This window comes from Ranitomeya imitator, chromosome 7, assembly GCF_032444005.1.
Source record: "Ranitomeya imitator isolate aRanImi1 chromosome 7, aRanImi1.pri, whole genome shotgun sequence".
Taxonomy (NCBI): domain Eukaryota; kingdom Metazoa; phylum Chordata; class Amphibia; order Anura; family Dendrobatidae; genus Ranitomeya; species Ranitomeya imitator.
Genome location: NC_091288.1, coordinates 9552875 through 9572775, shown reverse-complemented (window position 1 = coordinate 9572775; position 19901 = coordinate 9552875). Strand labels below are relative to the sequence as shown.

Genomic DNA, 19901 nt, shown 5'->3' with positions numbered 1-19901 from the left:
ATGAATAGAACAGGACAAAGAGACTCCACCTATGAATAATATAGGACAAAGAAGCACCACCTATGAATAATACAGGACAAAGAGGCTCCAACTATGAATAGCACTGGACAAAAAAGCTCCACCTATGAATAGTACAGGGCAAAGAGGCTCCACCTATGAATAGTACAGGACAAAGAGGCTCCACCTATGAATAGAACAGGACAAAGAGGCTCCACCTATGAATAATACAGGACAAAGAGGCTCCACCTATGAAGAATACAGGACAAAGAGGCTCCACCTGTGAATAATACAGGGCAAAGAGACTCCACCTGTGAATAGTACAGGACAAAGAGGCTCCACCTGTGAATAGTACAGGACAAAAAGGCTTCTCCTATGAATAGTACAGCACAAAGAGGCTCTACCTGTGAATAATACAGGACAAAGAGGCTCCACTTGTGAATAGTACAGGACAAAGAGACTCCACCTATGAATAGTACAGGACAAAGAGGCTCCACCTGTGAATAGTACAGGGCAAAGAGGCATCCAACTATGAATAGTACAGGACAAAGAGTCTCCACCTATGAATAGTACAGGACAAAGAGGCTCCACCTATGAATAGTACAGGACAAAGAGGCTCCACCTATGAATAGTACAGGACAAAGAGACTCCACCTATGAATAATACAGGACAAAGAGGCTCCAACTATGAATAGTACAGGACAAAGAGGCTCCACCTATGAATAGCACAGGACAAAGAGGCTCCACCTATGAATAGTACAGGACAAAGAGGCTCCACCTATGAATAGTACAGGACAAAGAGGCTCCACCTATGAATAGTACAGGACAAAGAGGCTCCACATATGAATAGTACAGGGCAAAGAGACTCCACCTGTGAATAGTACAAGACAAAGAGGCTCCACCTATGAATAGTACAGGACAAAGAGGCTCCACATATGAATAGTACAGGACAAAGAGGCTCTACCTGTGAATAGTACAGGACAAAGAGGCTCCACCTGTGAATAGTACAGGACAAAGAGGCCCACCTATGAATAGTACAGGACAAAGAGGCTCCACCTATGAATAGTACAGGGCAAAGAGACTCCACCTATGAGTAGTACAGGACAAAGAGGCTCCACCTATGAATAGTACAGGACAAAGAGGCTCCAACTATGAATAGTACAGGACAAAGAGGCTCCACCTGTGAATAGTACAGGACAAAAAGGCTCCACCTATGAATAGTACAGGACAAAGAGGCTCCGCATATGAATAGTACAGGACAAAGAGGCTCCACCTATGAGTAGTACAGGACAAAGAGGCTCCACCTGTGAATAGTACAGGACAAAGAGGCTCCACATATGAATAGTACAGGGCAAAGAGACTCCACCTGTGAATAGTACAGGACAAAGAGGCTCCACCTGTGAATAGTACAGGACAAAAAGGCTCCACCTATGAATAGTACAGGACAAAAAGGCTCCACCTATGAATAGTACAGGACAAAGAGGCTCCACATATGAATAGTACAGGGCAAAGAGGCTCCACCTGTGAATAGTACAGGACAAAGAGGCTCCACCTGTGAATAGTACAGGACAAAAAGGCTCCACCTATGAATAGTACAGGACAGAAAGGCTCCACTTATGAATAGTACAGGACAAAGAGGCTCCACATATGAATAGTACAGAACAAAGAGGCTCCACCTGTGAATAGTACAGGACAAAGAGGCTCCAGCTATGAAGACTACAGAATGAGAAGGTTCCAGCAAGGCTACTAGTATGAATAGTACATAATAGGGAGGCTCTACCTATGAAGAGTACAGTATATGGATACTCCATCTATGAAGACTTAAAAAAAGTGTGTCTCTACCTCTGAAGAATGCGAGATCTGGAAAACTTACTTAGGGCTCCTTCTCACTTGCATGAAATACGGCTGAGTCTCGCAGGTTAAAACCCAGCTCTGCCACTGGAACTCCATAGCGGAGCATGCGGCCGCACAGCAATACATGGAGCTGCACGCTCCGCTCCCGAGTGCCGGCGGCAGAGCAGGGTTTTAACCTGCGAGACTCGGCCGTATTTCACACAAGTCAGAAGGAGCCCTTATGTAGAGTACAGGATGCAAAGGCTTCACCAATGAAGAGAACAAGATAGGTAACTCCACCTATAAAGAGTATAGGATAGTGAGGCTCCACCTACAAAGATAACATGATATGAAGGCTCGACCTATGAAGAGTACAGAATATGGAGGTTCCACCTTTCAAGAGTGTGAGATAAGGAGGCTCCACCTATGAAGAGTACTGCATATGGATACTTCATCTATGAAAACTAAAGAAGGTTGGCTCCATCTCTGAAGAGTGCGAGATAGAGAAAATCAATCTATAAAGGTGTACAGAATGCAAAGTCTCTACTGATGTGGAGAACAAGATAAGTACCACCTATGTAGAGTATGAGGTATACTCCAATCATGAAGCCAAAAGCAACTATGGACTATATTTTGAAGACTTGTGCTTAAATCACACTAGCAATCTATGACATTGCATTAATAAATGTCAATAGATGTCAGGCTGCGTCCCCACACATTACCACACGAGGCTGCGTCCCCACACATTACCACACGAGGCTCTGTCCCCCCACATTACCACACGAGGCTTCGTCCTCACACATTACCACACGAGGCTGCGTACCCACACATTACCACACGAGGCTTCGTCCTCACACATTACCATATGAGGCTCCGGCCCCTCACATTACCACACGAGGCTGCGTCCCCACACATTACCACACGAGGCTGCATCCCCACACATTACCACACGAGGCTCCGTCCCCACACATTACCACACGAGACTTCGTCCTCACACATTACCACACGAGGCTCCATCCCCACACATTACCACACGAGGCTCTGTCCCCACACATTACCACACAAGGCTCCGTCCCCACACATTACCACACGAGGCTTCGTCCCCACACATTACCACATGAGGCTCTGTCCCCACACATTACCACACAAGGCTCCGCACCACACATTACCACACGAGGCTGCGTCCCCACACATTACCACACGAGGCTCTGTCCCCACACATTACCACATGAGGCTCCGTCCCCACACATTACCACACGAGGCTCCGTCCCCACACAATACCACACGAGGCTCCATCCCCCCCACACATTACCACACGAGGCTCCGTCCCCACACATTACCACACGAGGCTCCGTCCCCACACAATACCACACGAGGCTCCATCCCCCCAACACATTACCACACGAGGCTCCGTCCCCACACATTACCACACGAGGCTCCGTCCCCACACAATACCACACGAGGCTCCATCCCCCCCCACACATTACCACATGAGGCTCCGCCCCCCACATTACCACAAGCAGCACTTCCTTTCTATGTAATTCAACCACTTCAGCCAAGGTAAACGTACATTTAATTGCATCCGCATTCTCCCAAACAAAATGAGCCAAGAAAAGTCGTCAGGTCCATCTCACAGGCTGCAGGAAAATCCGGACAATGATGCAGTAGCTGATCGACAACAACAATATTGACAATATCGTAGGATTGGTTATCAACAACGAACACCTGAGCAGATTGATAAGGACAGAGAGAGAAATCACAAGGTTTATATTAGATAGCAATGAGCGTGCCGAGCGTTAGCTGGCTGGAAACAGCTAGTTATATTATAAGACAACACTGTTATTGTGGTAATAACTGCGTTAGGCATTAATTTTCACCTGCACTGGAGAAATCCTGTAAGAAAACTTATATTGCATACAATTCTAATTCTAATTGCAAAAATTAGAAAACTTACTGTATGAGCAGCCGTACACCTCGATCCTCATTCCAATACTACCACTAGGATTCCACTCCAAGGGAATAAATCGTAGAAATCTGGCTTTAATGGAATGCTGGAACTTGTGGGTGACCACACTATCGGCATTAGTGTTTCCTGGAAACTCCTGTTGATACAACGTAACAATTAAAAACCAAGTTATGACTTTGTAAATAGATAATGTCTGCAGCATAAGAAGGCTAGAAAGTAGCTGGAGATCAAACTATTCTCCTGATCATTGATCTGATTTTGAGAACAAATTAGAAAATGAGAGAATGAAAGGAATTTACAGAGTTTAAATTGCCAACATGCTTCAGCCGGTTAATTTAGAGTGACCTTTAAAAACTCCATTCTGATGTGTTCAGAATCTATTCAGGCAGGAAAGTGTGCAATAATTGTAGAGAAATTCCCGTCACACATGATAGTCATTTCAGTAACATAATAAACGTTTCTGGGTTAAGTGGTGAGAAAAGTGTACACAGCTGATAGCACAAAAAAAGCCTTCAATTCTAAATGTCCTTCACATTGCGCCACAAAATGCTACAAAAACTGCAAACTGTTTATCCTGTAAAAGGTTATAACTACTATAATAGCAAAGCTTTCAACGTACAAAAATATAATTAATATGGACCAGAATATAACATATAATACTGGCTCTTAGGGAGACTGTAAGTGCTATAATATTGCTTCTATTTGTAGAAATGTAACTACTAAAATACTGCCCCTTATGAACTACTATAATACTGGCCCTATATACAAGAATATAACTGCTATAATACTGCCCCTATGTACAAGAATATAACTACTATAATACTTCCCCTATGTACAAGAATATAACTACTATAATACTGCTCCTATGTACAAGAATATTAACTACTATAATACTGCCCCTATGTGCAAGAATATAAGTGCTATAATACTGCCCATATGTACAAGAATATAACTACTATAATACTGCTCCTATGTACAAGAATATAACTGCTATAATACTGCCCCTTATGAACTACTATAATACTGCTCCTATGTACAAGAATATTAACTACTATAATACTGCCCCTATGTGCAAGAATATAAGTGCTATAATACTGCCCATATGTACAAGAATATAACTACTATAATACTGCTCCTATGTACAAGAATATAACTGCTATAATACTGCCCTTATGAACTAGTATCACGATGCCCCAATGTACAAGAGCATAACTACTATAATACTGCCCCTATATACAAGAATATAACTACTATAATACTGCCCTATATACAAGAATATAACTACTATAATACTGCCCCTATATACAAGAATATTATTCTATAATACTGCCCTTATATACAATAATATAACTACTATAATACTGCCCCTATATACAAGAATATAACTACTATAATACTGCCCCTATGCACAAGAATATAACTACTATAATACTGCCCCTATATACAAGAATATAACTACTATAATACTGCCCCTATATACAAGAATATAACTACTATAACACTGCAACTATGTACAAGAATATAACTACTATAATACTGCCCCATATACAAGAATATAACTACCATTATACTGCCCCTATGTGTTGTGAATTCTGTGGCTGAATTCACTCCTGTGGTCACAAGTGGTACTGCAGCTTCTGGGCTTCCTCCCTCAGGTGTTCTGGTGAGCTCGTTGGCTGCCTTGTTATTTAACTCCACCTGATTCTGTCTTCCTTGCTCCTTGTCAATGTTCCAGTGTTGGATCTGAGCTTCTGGATCTCTCCTGTGGCCTGCTGCTCTGCTTAGATAAGTGTTTCTTTGCTTTTGTTGCTACTTTTTCTGTCCAGCTTGTCTATTCGTTTTTGCTGGAAGCTCTGAGACGCAAAGGGTGCACCGCCGTGCCATTAGTTCGGCACGGTGGGTCTTTTTGCCCCCTTTGCGTGGTTTTTTGCTTTAGGGTTTTTTGTAGACTGCAAAGTTCTCTTTGCTATCCCCGCTCTATCTAGAATATCGGGCCTCGCTTTGCTGAATCTATTTCATTCCTACGTTTGTCTTTTCTTCTTGCTAACAGTCATTATATGTGGGGGGCTGCCTTTTCCTTTGGGGTATTTCTCTGAGGCAAGTCAGGCTTGTTTTTCTATCTTCAGGCTAGTCAGCTCCTCAGGCTGTGCCGAGTTGCATAGGTAGTGTCAGGCGCAATCCACAGCTGCCTTTAGTTGTGCTTAGGATAGGTTCAGGTATTGCGGTCTACAGAGATTCCACGTCTCAGAGCTCGTTCTATTGTTTTTGGGTTATTGTCAGATCACTGTATGTGCTCTGATTGCTGGCGCACTGTGTCACTGGATTGCCTACATAACAGTACAAGGAGCCAACCTAATGATTCTCAATAGAGGGAAAAAAGAAGTTCTGACATCATTTTTTTTTCTCAGCTCTGTGTTCAGTCTTTTTTTTCCCCTAGACATTTGGGTATTTCAGGACACAGGTGTGGACATGGATATTCAGGGTCTGTGCTCTTCAATGGATAATCTCGTTACAAATGTACAAAGGATTCAAGATACTATTGATCAGAAATCTATGTTAGAACCTAGAATTCCTATTCCTGATTTGTTTTTTGGTGATAGAACTAAGTTTCTTAATTTCAAAAATAATTGTAAGCTATTTCTGGCCTTGAAACCTCATTCTTCTGGTAATCTTATTCAACAGGTTTTGATTATTATTTCTTTTTTGCGCGGCGACCCTCAAGATTGGGCATTTTCTCTTGCGCCAGGAGACCCTGCATTGAGTGGTGTCAATGCGTTTTTCCTGGCGCTCGGATTACTTTACGATGAGCCTAATTCAGTGGATCAGGCTGAGAAAAATTTGCTGGCTTTGTGCCAGGGTCAGGATGATATAGAAGTATATTGTCAGAAATTTAGGAAGTGGTCAGTACTCACTCTGTGGAATGAATCTGCGCTGGCAGCTTTGTTCAGAAAGGGTCTCTCTGAGGCTCTTAAGGATGTCATGGTGGGTTTTCCTATGCCTGCTGGTTTGAATGAGTCTATGTCTTTGGCCATTCAGATCGGTCGACGCTTGCGCGAGCGTAAATCTGTGCACCATTTGGCGGTATTGTCTAAGATTAAACCTGAGCCTATGCAGTGCGATAGGACTATGACCAGAGTTGAACGGCAAGAACACAGATGTCTGAATGGGCTGTGTTTCTACTGTGGTGATTCCACTCATGCTATTTCTGATTGTCCTAAGCGCACTAAGCGGTTCGATAGGTCTGCCGTCATTGGTACTGTACAATCCAAATTCCTTCTGTCCATTACCTTGATATGCTCTTTGTCATCGTATTCTGTCATGGCGTTTGTGGATTCAGGCGCTGCCCTGAATCTGATGGATTTGGATTATGCTAAACGTTGTGGGTTTTTCTTGGAGCCTTTGCGGTGTCCTATTCCGTTGAGAGGAATTGATGCTACACCTTTGGCCAAGAATAAACCTCAGTACTGGGCCCAGCTGACCATGTGCATGGCTCCTGCACATCAGGAAGTTATTCGCTTTCTGGTGCTACATAATCTGCATGATGTGGTCGTGTTGGGGTTGCCATGGCTGCAAACCCATAATCCAGTATTGGATTGGAACTCTATGTCGGTATCCAGCTGGGGTTGTCAGGGGGTACATGGTGATGTTCCATTTTTGTCTATTTCGTCATCCACTCCTTCTGACATCCCAGAGTTCTTGTCTGATTATCAGGATGTATTTGAAGAGCCCAAGTCCGATGCCCTACCTCCGCATAGGGATTGTGATTGTGCTATCAATTTGATTCCTGGTAGTAAATTCCCTAAAGGTCGATTATTTAATTTATCCGTGCCTGAACACGCCGCTATGCGCAGTTATGTGAAGGAATCCCTGGAGAAGGGACATATTCGCCCATCGTCATCACCACTGGGAGCAGGGTTCTTTTTTGTAGCCAAGAAGGATGGTTCGCTGAGACCGTGTATTGATTACCGCCTTCTTAATAAGATCACTGTTAAATTTCAGTATCCCTTGCCATTGTTATCTGACTTGTTTGATCGGATTAAGGGGGCTAGTTGGTTTACTAAGATAGATCTTCGTGGTGCGTATAATCTGGTGAGAATCAGGCAAGGAGATGAATGGAAAACTGCATTTAATACGCCTGAGGGTCATTTTGAGTATCTAGTGATGCCGTTCGGACTTGCCAATGCTCCATCAGTATTTCAGTCTTTTATGCATGACATCTTCCGTGAGTATCTGGATAAATTCCTGATTGTTTACTTGGATGACATTTTGATCTTCTCAGATGATTGGGAGTCTCATGTGAAGCAGGTCAGAATGGTTTTCCAGGTCCTGCGTGCTAATTCTTTGTTTGTGAAGGGATCAAAGTGTCTCTTCGGTGTGCAGAAAGTTTCATTTTTGGGGTTCATCTTTTCCCCTTCTACTATCGAGATGGATCCGGTTAAGGTCCAAGCCATCCAGGATTGGACTCAGCCGACATCTCTGAAAAGTCTGCAAAAATTCCTGGGCTTTGCTAATTTTTATCGTCGCTTCATCTGTAATTTTTCTAGCATTGCCAAACCATTGACCGATTTGACCAAGAAGGGTGCTGATTTGGTTAATTGGTCTTCTGCTGCTGTGGAAGCTTTTCAGGAGTTGAAGCATCGTTTTTGTTCTGCCCCTGTGTTGTGTCAACCAGATGTTTCTCTTCCGTTCCAGGTCGAGGTTGATGCTTCTGAGATTGGAGCAGGGGAGGTTTTGTCACAGAGAGGTTCTGATTGCTCAGTGATTAAACCATGTGCTTTCTTTTCCAGGAAGTTTTCGGCTGCTGAGCGTAATTATGATGTGGGCAACCGAGAGTTGCTGGCCATGAAGTGGGCATTCGAGGAATGGCGTCATTGGCTTGAAGGAGCTAAGCATCGCGTGGTGGTATTGACTGATCATAAGAACCTTACTTATCTCGAGTCTGCCAAGCGCTTGAATCCTAGACAGGCCCGTTGGTCGTTATTTTTTGCCCGCTTCGATTTTGTGATTTCGTACCTTCCGGGCTCTAAAAATGTGAAGGCGAATGCTCTGTCTAGGAGTTTTGTGCCCGACTCTCCGGGTTCATCTGAGCCGGCGAGTATCCTCAAGGAAGGAGTCATTGTGTCTGCCATCTCCCCTGATTTGCGGAGAGTGTTGCAAAAATTTCAGGCGAATAAACCTGATCGTTGTCCGGCGGAGAAACTGTTCGTCCCTGATAGGTGGACTAGTAAAGTTATCTCTGAACTTCATTGTTCGGTGTTGGCTGGTCATCCTGGAATCTTTGGTACCAGAGAGTTAGTGGCTAGATCCTTCTGGTGGCCATCTCTGTCATGGGATGTACGTACTTTTGTGCAGTCCTGTGGGATTTGTGCTAGGGCTAAGCCCTGCTGTTCACATGCCAGTGGGTTGCTTTTGCCCTTGCCGGTCCCAAAGAGGCCTTGGACACATATTTCGATGGATTTCATTTCTGACCTTCCCGTTTCTCAAAAGATGTCAGTCATTTGGGTGGTCTGTGATCGCTTTTCTAAAATGGTCCATCTGGTGCCCTTGGCTAAATTGCCTTCCTCCTCTGATTTGGTACCTTTGTTCTTTCAGCATGTGGTTCGTTTGCATGGCATTCCTGAGAATATTGTTTCTGACAGAGGTTCCCAGTTTGTTTCAAGGTTTTGGCGAGCCTTTTGTGGTAGGATGGGCATTGACTTATCTTTTTCCTCGGCTTTCCATCCTCAGACTAATGGCCAGACCGAACGAACCAATCAGACCTTGGAAACATATCTGAGATGTTTTGTTTCTGCAGACCAGGATGATTGGGTGTCCTTTTTGCCGTTGGCTGAGTTCGCCCTTAATAATCGGGCCAGCTCGGCTACCTTGGTCTCTCCATTTTTCTGCAATTCTGGGTTCCATCCTCGTTTCTCTTCAGGACAGGTTGAGTCTTCGGACTGTCCTGGTGTGGATTCTGTGGTGGACAGGTTGCAGCAGATCTGGACTCAGGTAGTGGACAATTTGACCTTGTCCCAGGAGAAGGCTCAACTTTTCGCTAATCGCAGACGCCGTGTGGGTCCCCGACTTCGTGTTGGGGATCTGGTTTGGTTATCTTCTCGTCATATTCCTATGAAGGTTTCCTCTCCTAAATTTAAACCTCGTTTTATTGGTCCGTATAGGATTTCTGAGATTCTCAATCCTGTGTCTTTTCGTCTGACCCTCCCAGACTCCTTTTCCATACATAATGTATTCCATAGGTCGTTGTTGCGGAGATACGTGGCACCTATGGTTCCATCTGTTGAGCCTCCTGCCCCGGTTTTGGTGGAGGGGGAATTGGAGTATATTGTGGAGAAAATTTTGGATTCTCGTGTTTCTAGACGGAAACTCCAGTATCTGGTTAAATGGAAGGGTTATGCTCAGGAAGATAATTCCTGGGTTTTTGCCTCTGATGTCCATGCTCCAGATCTTGTTCGTGCCTTTCATGTGGCTCATCCTGGTCGGCCTGGGGGCTCTGGTGAGGGTTCGGTGACCCCTCCTCAAGGGGGGGTACTGTTGTGAATTCTGTGGCTGAATTCACTCCTGTGGTCACAAGTGGTACTGCAGCTTCTGAGCTTCCTCCCTCAGGTGTTCTGGTGAGCTCGTTGGCTGCTTTGTTATTTAACTCCACCTGATTCTGTCTTCCTTGCTCCTTGTCAATGTTCCAGTGTTGGATCTGAGCTTCTGGATCTTTCCTGTGGCCTGCTGCTCTGCTTAGATAAGTGCTTCTTTGCTTTTGTTGCTACTTTTTCTGTCCAGCTTGTCTATTCGTTTTTGCTGGAAGCTCTGAGACGCAAAGGGTGCACCGCCGTGCCGTTAGTGGGTCTTTTTGCCCCCTTTGCGTGGTTTTTTGCTTTAGGGTTTTTTGTAGACTGCAAAGTTCTCTTTGCTATCCTCGCTCTATCTAGAATATCGGGCCTCACTTTGCTTAATCTATTTCATCCCTACGTTTGTCTTTTCTTCTTGCTAACAGTCATTATATGTGGGGGGCTGCCTTTTCCTTTGGGGTATTTCTCTGAGGCAAGTCAGGCTTGTTTTTCTATCTTCAGGCTAGTCAGCTCCTCAGGCTGTGCCGAGTTGCATTGGTAGTGACAGGCGCAATCCACAGCTGCCTTTAGTTGTGCTTAGGATAGGTTCAGGTATTGCGGTCTACAGAGATTCCACGTCTCAGAGCTCGTTCTATTGTTTTTGGGTTATTGTCAGATCACTGTATGTGCTCTGATTGCTGGCGCACTGTGTCACTGGATTGCCTATATAACACCTATGTACAAGAATATTACTATAATACTGCTCCTATATACAAGAATATAACTACTATAATACTGCCCCTATGTACAGGAATATAAATACTATAATACTGCCCCTATGTACAGGAATATAACTACTATAATACTGCCCCTTATGCACAAAAATATAACTACTATAATACTGTTCCTATGTACAAGAATATAACTACTATAATACTGCTCCTATATACAAGAATATAACTACTATAATACTGCCCCTATGTACAGGAATATAACTACTATAATACTGCCCCTATGTACAAGACTATAACTACTATAATACTGCTCTATGTACAAGAATATAACTACTATAATACTGCCCCTATGTACAAGAATATAACTACTATAATACTGCCCCTATGTACAAGAATATAACTACTATAATACTGCCCCTACATACAAGAATATAACTACTATAATACTGTTCTTATGTACAAGAATATAACTACTATAATACTGCCCCTATGTACAAGAATATAACTACTATAATACTGCCCCTATATACAAGAATATAACTACTATAATACTGCCCCTATGTACAAGAATATAACTACTATAATACTGCCCCTATGTACAAGAATATAACTACTATAATACTGCCCCTATGTACAAGAATATAACTACTATAATACTGCCCCTATATACAAGAATATAACTACTATAATACTGCCCCTATGTACAAGAATATAACTACTATAATACTGCCCCTACATACAAGAATATAACTACTATAATACTGCCCCTATGTACAAGAATATAACTACTATAATACTGCCCCTATGTACAAGAATATAACTACTATAATACTGCCCCTATATACAAGAATATAACTACTATAATACTGCTCCTATGTACAAGAATATAACTACTATAATACTGCTCCTATGTACAAGAATATAACTACTATAATACTGCTCCTATGTACAAGAATATAACTACTATAATACTGCCCCTATATACAAGAATATAACTACTGTAATACTGCTCCTATGTACAATAATATAACTACTATTATACTCTGGAGAATAATCCCGGAGTAACTCAGCATTAGTAATGTTATGTATGTACACAGTGACTGCACCAGCAGAATAGTGAGTGCAGCTCTGGAGTATAATACAGGATGTAACTCAGGATCAGTAATGTATGTACACAGTGACTGCACCAGCAGAATAGTGAGTGCAGCTCTGGAGTATAATACAGGATGTAACTCAGGATCAGTAATGTATGTACACAGTGACTGCACCAGCAGAATAGTGAGTGCAGCTCTGGAGTATAATACTGGAGGTAAATCAGGTTCAGTAATGTAATGTATGTACATAGTGACTGCACCAGCAGAATAGTGAGCACAGCTCTGGGGTATAATACAGGATGTAATTTAGGATCAGTAATGTAATGTATGTACACAGTGACTGCACCAGCAGAATAGAGAGTGCAGCTCTGGAGTATAATACAGGATGTAACTGAGGATCAGTACAGGATAAGTAGATTTATTCTAAATGCATAGTTGTGTTTAGTGTGAACAATTGGTTTAAGAAAACACACACAAACAAGTGATGACATGAGAAGGAGCAGTGATCACCTTGAACACACCGTGAAGGGTGCAATAAAGGACTGAATATTTGCTTTAAAACTGGTGAGTGCCACTGGTTTTTTTTAATTGATCTTGGATGCACAGTGTTTTAGCATATAGTGTACTCACTTATTATGTATAGCACAGTCCCTTATTATATAGTGTACTCACTTATTATGTATAGCACAGTCCCTTAGTATATAGTGTACTCACTTATTATGTATAGCACAGTCCCTTAGTATATAGTGTACTCACTTATTATGTATAGCACAATGCCTTAGTATATAGTGTACTCACTTAATATGTATAACTCAGTCTCTTAGTATATAGTGTACTCACTTATTATGTATAGCACAGTGCCTTAGTATATAGTGTACTCACTTATTATGTATAGCACAGTCCCTTAGTATATAGTGTACTCACTTATTATGTATAGCACAGTGCCTTAGTATAGTGTACTCTCTTATTATGTATAGCACAGTGCCTTAGTATATAGTGTACTCACTTATTATGTGCCTTAGTATAGTGTACTCTCTTATTATGTATAGCACAGTGCTTTAGTACATAGTGTACTCACTTATTATGTATAGCACAGTCCCTTAGTATATAGTGTACTCACTTATTATGTATAGCACAGTGCCTTAGTATATAGTGTACTCACTTATTATGTATAGCACAGTCCCTTAGTACAGGGGTACAGGGATGTCAAACTGCATTCCTCGAGGGCTGCAAACAGGTCATGTGTTCAGGATTTCCTTGTACTGCACAGGTGATAATTTAATCACCAACTCATTATTTGAAACCAGGGATTATAAACCAGGGATTCAAGCTTCAGGAGGCTAATTTGCATATTCCAGGTGCCTTCTGGGAGAAGCGAAGTCTCCCTAAGCTAGAAGATCGTTGGGTACAGCCGGGACCAGCTGCTTCGAAAGCATCACCAAACCAGGGATTCAAGCTTCAGGAGGCTAATTTGCATATTCCAGGTGCCTTCTGGGAGAAGCGAAGTCTCCCTAAGCTAGAAGATCGTTGGGTACAGCCGGGACCAGCTGCTTCGAAAGCATCACCAAACCAGGGATTCAAGCTTCAGGAGGCTAATTTGCATATTCCAGGTGCCTTCTGGGAGAAGCGAAGTCTCCCTAAGCTAGAAGATCGTTGGGTACAGCCGGGACCAGCTGCTTCGAAAGCATCACCAAACCAGGGATTCAAGCTTCAGGAGGCTAATTTGCATATTCCAGGTGCCTTCTGGGAGAAGCGAAGTCTCCCTAAGCTAGAAGATCGTTGGGTACAGCCGGGACCAGCTGCTTCGAAAGCATCACCAAACCAGGGATTTGGGGAATTTTTGCCTGTAGGACATTATTGCAAGAGAGCTTGGCTGAGTAGATTACACAAGAAGGAAAACACACAGCAAGTCAGCAGGATCTAGGAGCAACATGGCAGATGTGACAACCTACATGGTGAGCTGCAGCATGTGCTACATGTTCACAGATCGACCAGAAGAAGAATCCAATTTCACCTGTCAGAAGTGTAGACTAGTGGCCCTTTTAGAAGAAAAGGTGCGGGGTCTGGAAGAAAGAATAGCAACTTTGAAACTCATCAAAGAGAATGAAGACTTTCTAGACAGAACAGAAGCATCTCTACTGGTCACAGAAGGTGCAAAAAGTGTCAGAGAACCTCCAAAAGCAGATGAGTGGAAGCATGTGACCAAAAGAAGCAAGAAGACCATGGAGAAATCACCAACCACACAACTGAAGAACCAATATCAAATCTTTGTAGAGGATGAAGATGGCACACCTAAGGATGAAGCAATACCAGCAAGCAAAAAAGAAAAGGGCACACAGCAACAAGTGACAGCAAAAAGTACAGCCAAGAAGCAACGAAGAGTGGTGGTGGTGGGAGACTCACTACTGAGAGGCACCGAAGCAGCCATCTGCAGACCGGACATAACTGCAAGAGAAGTATGCTGCCTTCCAGGTGCGATGATCAAGGATGTGACCGATAGGATACCAAAGCTCTTCAGCTCCAAGGACGTCCACCCATTTCTTCTGATACATGTTGGCACCAATGACACGGCAAGGAAGGACCTACCGACAATCTGCAAGGACTTTGAAGAGTTGGGGAAGAAAGTAAAGGAACTGGATGCACAGGTAGTTTTTTCTTCTATCCTTCCAGTAGACGGGCATGGCACCAGGAGATGGAACAGGATCCTTGATGCAAACAACTGGCTAAGACGATGGTGCAGACAACAAGGATTTGGATTCCTGGACCACGGTGTGAATTACTGGTATGATGGACTCCTCGCCAGAGACGGACTACACCTCAACAAACCTGGGAAACACACATTCGCCAGAAGACTCGCTACACTCATCAGGAGGGCGTTAAACTAGAAGAAGAGGGGACGGGAAGAAAAACATTAGACTCGAACAAAGACGACCCAGGAAAACATACTCAGAAGGGAGGTAAGAACATTTCTAAAACAATCCACAGTGAGGAGATTGGAACAAAACAAAATCCTCTAAACTGCATGCTCGCAAACGCCAGAAGCCTGACAAACAAGATGGAAGAACTAGAAGCAGAAATATCTACAGGTAACTTTGACATAGTGGGAATAACCGAGACATGGTTAGATGAAAGCTATGACTGGGCAGTTAACTTACAGGGTTACAGTCTGTTTAGAAAGGATCGTAAAAATCGGAGAGGAGGAGGGGTTTGTCTCTATGTAAAGTCTTGTCTAAAGTCCACTTTAAGGGAGGATATTAGCGAAGGGAATGAGGATGTCGAGTCCATATGGGTTGAAATTCATGGAGGGAAAAATGGTAACAAAATTCTCATTGGGGTCTGTTACAAACCCCCAAATATAACAGAAAGCATGGAAAGTCTACTTCTAAAGCAGATAGATGAAGCTGCAACCCATAATGAGGTCCTGGTTATGGGGGACTTTAACTACCCGGATATTAACTGGGAAACAGAAACCTGTGAAACCCATAAAGGCAACAGGTTTCTGCTAATAACCAAGAAAAATTATCTTTCACAATTGGTGCAGAATCCAACCAGAGGAGCAGCACTTTTAGACCTAATACTATCTAATAGACCTGACAGAATAACAAATCTGCAGGTGGTCGGGCATCTAGGAAATAGCGACCACAATATTGTGCAGTTTCACCTGTCTTTCACTAGGGGGACTTGTCAGGGAGTCACAAAAACATTGAACTTTAGGAAGGCAAAGTTTGAACAGCTTAGAGATGCCCTTAATCTGGTAGACTGGGACAATATCCTCAGAAATAAGAATACAGATAATAAATGGGAAATGTTTAAGAACATCCTAAATAGGCAGTGTAAGCGGTTTATACCTTGTGGGAATAAAAGGACTAGAAATAGGAAAAACCCAATGTGGCTAAACAAAGAAGTAAGACAGGCAATTAACAGTAAAAAGAAAGCATTTGCACTACTAAAGCAGGATGGCACCATTGAAGCTCTAAAAAACTATAGGGAGAAAAATACTTTATCTAAAAAACTAATTAAAGCTGCCAAAAAGGAAACAGAGAAGCACATTGCTAAGGAGAGTAAAACTAATCCCAAACTGTTCTTCAACTATATCAATAGTAAAAGAATAAAAACTGAAAATGTAGGCCCCTTAAAAAATAGTGAGGAAAGAATGGTTGTAGATGACGAGGAAAAAGCTAATATATTAAACACCTTCTTCTCCACGGTATTCACGGTGGAAAATGAAATGCTAGGTGAAATCCCAAGAAACAATGAAAACCCTATATTAAGGGTCACCAATCTAACCCAAGAAGAGGTGCGAAACCGGCTAAATAAGATTAAAATAGATAAATCTCCGGGTCCGGATGGCATACACCCACGAGTACTAAGAGAACTAAGTAATGTAATAGATAAACCATTATTTCTTATTTTTAGTGACTCTATAGCGACAGGGTCTGTTCCGCAGGATTGGCGCATAGCAAATGTGGTGCCAATATTCAAAAAGGGCTCTAAAAGTGAACCTGGAAATTATAGGCCAGTAAGTCTAACCTCTATTGTTGGTAAAATATTTGAAGGGTTTCTGAGGGATGTTATTCTGGATTATCTCAATGAGAATAACTGTTTAACTCCATATCAGCATGGGTTTATGAGAAATCGCTCCTGTCAAACCAATCTAATCAGTTTTTATGAAGAGGTAAGCTATAGGCTGGACCACGGTGAGTCATTGGACGTGGTATATCTCGATTTTTCCAAAGCGTTTGATACCGTGCCACACAAGAGGTTGGTGCACAAAATGAGAATGCTTGGTCTGGGGGAAAATGTGTGTAAATGGGTTAGTAACTGGCTTAGTGATAGAAAGCAGAGGGTGGTTATAAATGGTATAGTCTGTAACTGGGTCGCTGTGACCAGTGGGGTACCGCAGGGGTCAGTATTGGGACCTGTTCTCTTCAACATATTCATTAATGATCTGGTAGAAGGTTTACACAGTAAAATATCGATATTTGCAGATGATACAAAACTATGTAAAGCAGTTAATACAAGAGAAGATAGTATTCTGCTGCAGATGGATCTGGATAAGTTGGAAACTTGGGCTGAAAGGTGGCAGATGAGGTTTAACAAAGATAAATGTAAGGTTATACACATGGGAAGAAGGAATCAATGTCACCATTACACACTGAACGGGAAACCACTGGGTAAATCTGACAGGGAGAAGGACTTGGGGATCCTAGTTAATGATAAACTTACCTGGAGCAGCCAGTGCCAGGCAGCAGCTGCCAAGGCAAACAGGATCATGGGGTGCATTAAAAGAGGTCTGGATACACATGATGAGAGCATTATACTGCCTCTGTACAAATCCCTAGTTAGACCGCACATGGAGTACTGTGTCCAGTTTTGGGCACCGGTGCTCAGGAAGGATATAATGGAACTAGAGAGAGTACAAAGGAGGGCAACAAAATTAATAAAGGGGATGGGAGAACTACAATACCCAGATAGATTAGCGAAATTAGGATTATTTAGTCTAGAAAAAAGACGACTGAGGGGCGATCTAATAACCATGTATAAGTATATAAGGGGACAATACAAATATCTCGCTGAGGATCTGTTTATACCAAGGAAGGTGACGGGCACAAGGGGGCATTCTTTGCGTCTGGAGGAGAGAAGGTTTTCCACCAACATAGAAGAGGATTCTTTACTGTTAGGGCAGTGAGAATCTGGAATTGCTTGCCTGAGGAGGTGGTGATGGCGAACTCAGTCGAGGGGTTCAAGAGAGGCCTGGATGTCTTCCTGGAGCAGAACAATATTGTATCATACAATTATTAGGTTCTGTAGAAGGACGTAGATCTGGGTATTTATTATGATGGAATATAGGCTGAACTGGATGGACAAATGTCTTTTTTCGGCCTTACTAACTATGTTACTATGTTACTATGTTACAAGGAAATCCTGAAAACATGACCTGTTTGCAGCCCTCGAGGAATGCAGTTTGACACCCCTGCCTTAGTATATAGTGTACTCACTTATTATGTATTGCACAGTGCCTTAGTTTAGTGTACTCTCTTATTATGTATAGCACAGTCCCTTAGTATATAGTGTACTCACTTATTATGTATAGCACAGTGCCTTAGTATATAGAGTACTCACCTATTATGTATAGCACAGTGCCTTAGTATATAGTGTACTCACTTATTATGTATAGCAGAGTGCCTTAGTATATAGAGTACTCACCTATTATGTATAGCACAGTGCCTTAGTATATAGTGTACTCACGTATTATGTATAGCACAGTCCCTTAGTAAAAGGAGGGGGGCCCAGACATATTTCTTGCTCGGGGCCCCAAGCTGTCAGTGTCCGCTCCTCCTCTTCTGGTAAATTGCTCCAAATCTCCTGCTCATTTTTACATAGTCACACAATAAAATCCTGGCTGCCCGCAGCCACCACTAGGGGGCACATGAAGAGAAGCTGAAATTTGCAGGGGGTAAAGGAAGCACAGAGCTTTCACTAGTCAGAAGTGTCCCGGACAATGCCTTTGGCCCATCTGAGGAGACCGCTCCTCTTAGTATTTGCAGGTCTTGTTACAGATGTTGCGTTCTGCTTCTGATTCCCCCATACACCTTTGTACTCTGCTACAACCTAAGCCGAGCACAACCAGAGCTCCGGTGCCATCACTACAGATGAATAATAATGGACCTTTCCATGTGATATTCCGTTAGATTAATGTAACTTTTCTTTATTTAATGTGTTATTTAGTGATTTTTTTCATTGGTTTCACCACATTAATCAGAGTCTATCGCTGCAATTAGAAGTCATCAGACAATAAAACATCCAATTCAACATTGCAGAAGCCACATCTACGAGAATTTCCATTTATTCATCGAGTCGTAAAACCGCAGAACGTCTCACGTAACAGATTAGAGGCGTCTAGACGTCTTTATGTGTTTATCTATCGCTAGACGTATCATTGACTCTTACATAGTAATGAGAATGTAGAAGAAATCATTATAGGAAAGGAAAAAGTTTCTAAAGTTAGAGAAAGTGGAAGGACAAAAAGAACGATTGTGGGGCGAAGCATTCATCTTTTCTACAGTCTGTAGATCGCCTGCCAATAAAGAAGGGTAGAACGCGAAGAGTAAAGCCGCCATATATATCAGACAGCCGCTCATCCAACAACTGTCTGCCCCAACTCCTCCGTCCATGGGAACGCTCGGACCAAAGATCACGTTTTCTGTATTGTGAATGACGAGGTTTCAGGCGCTTCCTTCAGAGGATCCTTGTCCCAACTGGGAATAAGAGGGTTATATAGCCGATGGGTTAAGGATCCTCCAGAGGAAGCGCCTGAAACCTCGTCATTCACAATATCCACACGAAGGGAAATGTTTTCTAGGAGAGGAAAATCATCCCCATGTTATTACAGACGGGCAGCGTACCGGGGAAGGATCACCCTTGTCTGCAAACTTTTCCCAGTGTTCTGCCTCCTTGCACAATCACACACCAGGTGAGCAAGATTCCAGCTGTACGTTCCTCAACCAGTAACATCTACTCATTTATTATACCTCGATAGCGCTCTCCTCGCTTTCCCCTCATCCTCTCCTTCCCAGGACTTCATTCATGCCTTCACTGTGGGAGGGATCTGACAGACTACTCAGTCTCCTACAGACTCCTCCTCCTCCTCCAGACTCCCCTTCCTCCTCCATACTCCTTCGTCTTCCTCCTCCATACTCCTCAATCCTCCTCCTCTAGCCTCCTCTGTCCTCCTC

General features: G+C 42.8%; 1 protein-coding gene across 1 annotated transcript in view; it reads right to left on the bottom strand.

The window, feature by feature from the left end:
• The window catches only part of CNTNAP5 (contactin associated protein family member 5), a 281715-nt gene that overhangs the window by 169891 nt on the left and 91923 nt on the right, over nucleotides 1–19901 (bottom strand). Inside the window, exon 4 of the mRNA XM_069732659.1 lies at nucleotides 3784–3931. Within this exon, the coding sequence (XP_069588760.1) occupies nucleotides 3784–3931 (148 nt within the window). The remainder of the gene's footprint in view (nucleotides 1–3783; nucleotides 3932–19901) is intronic.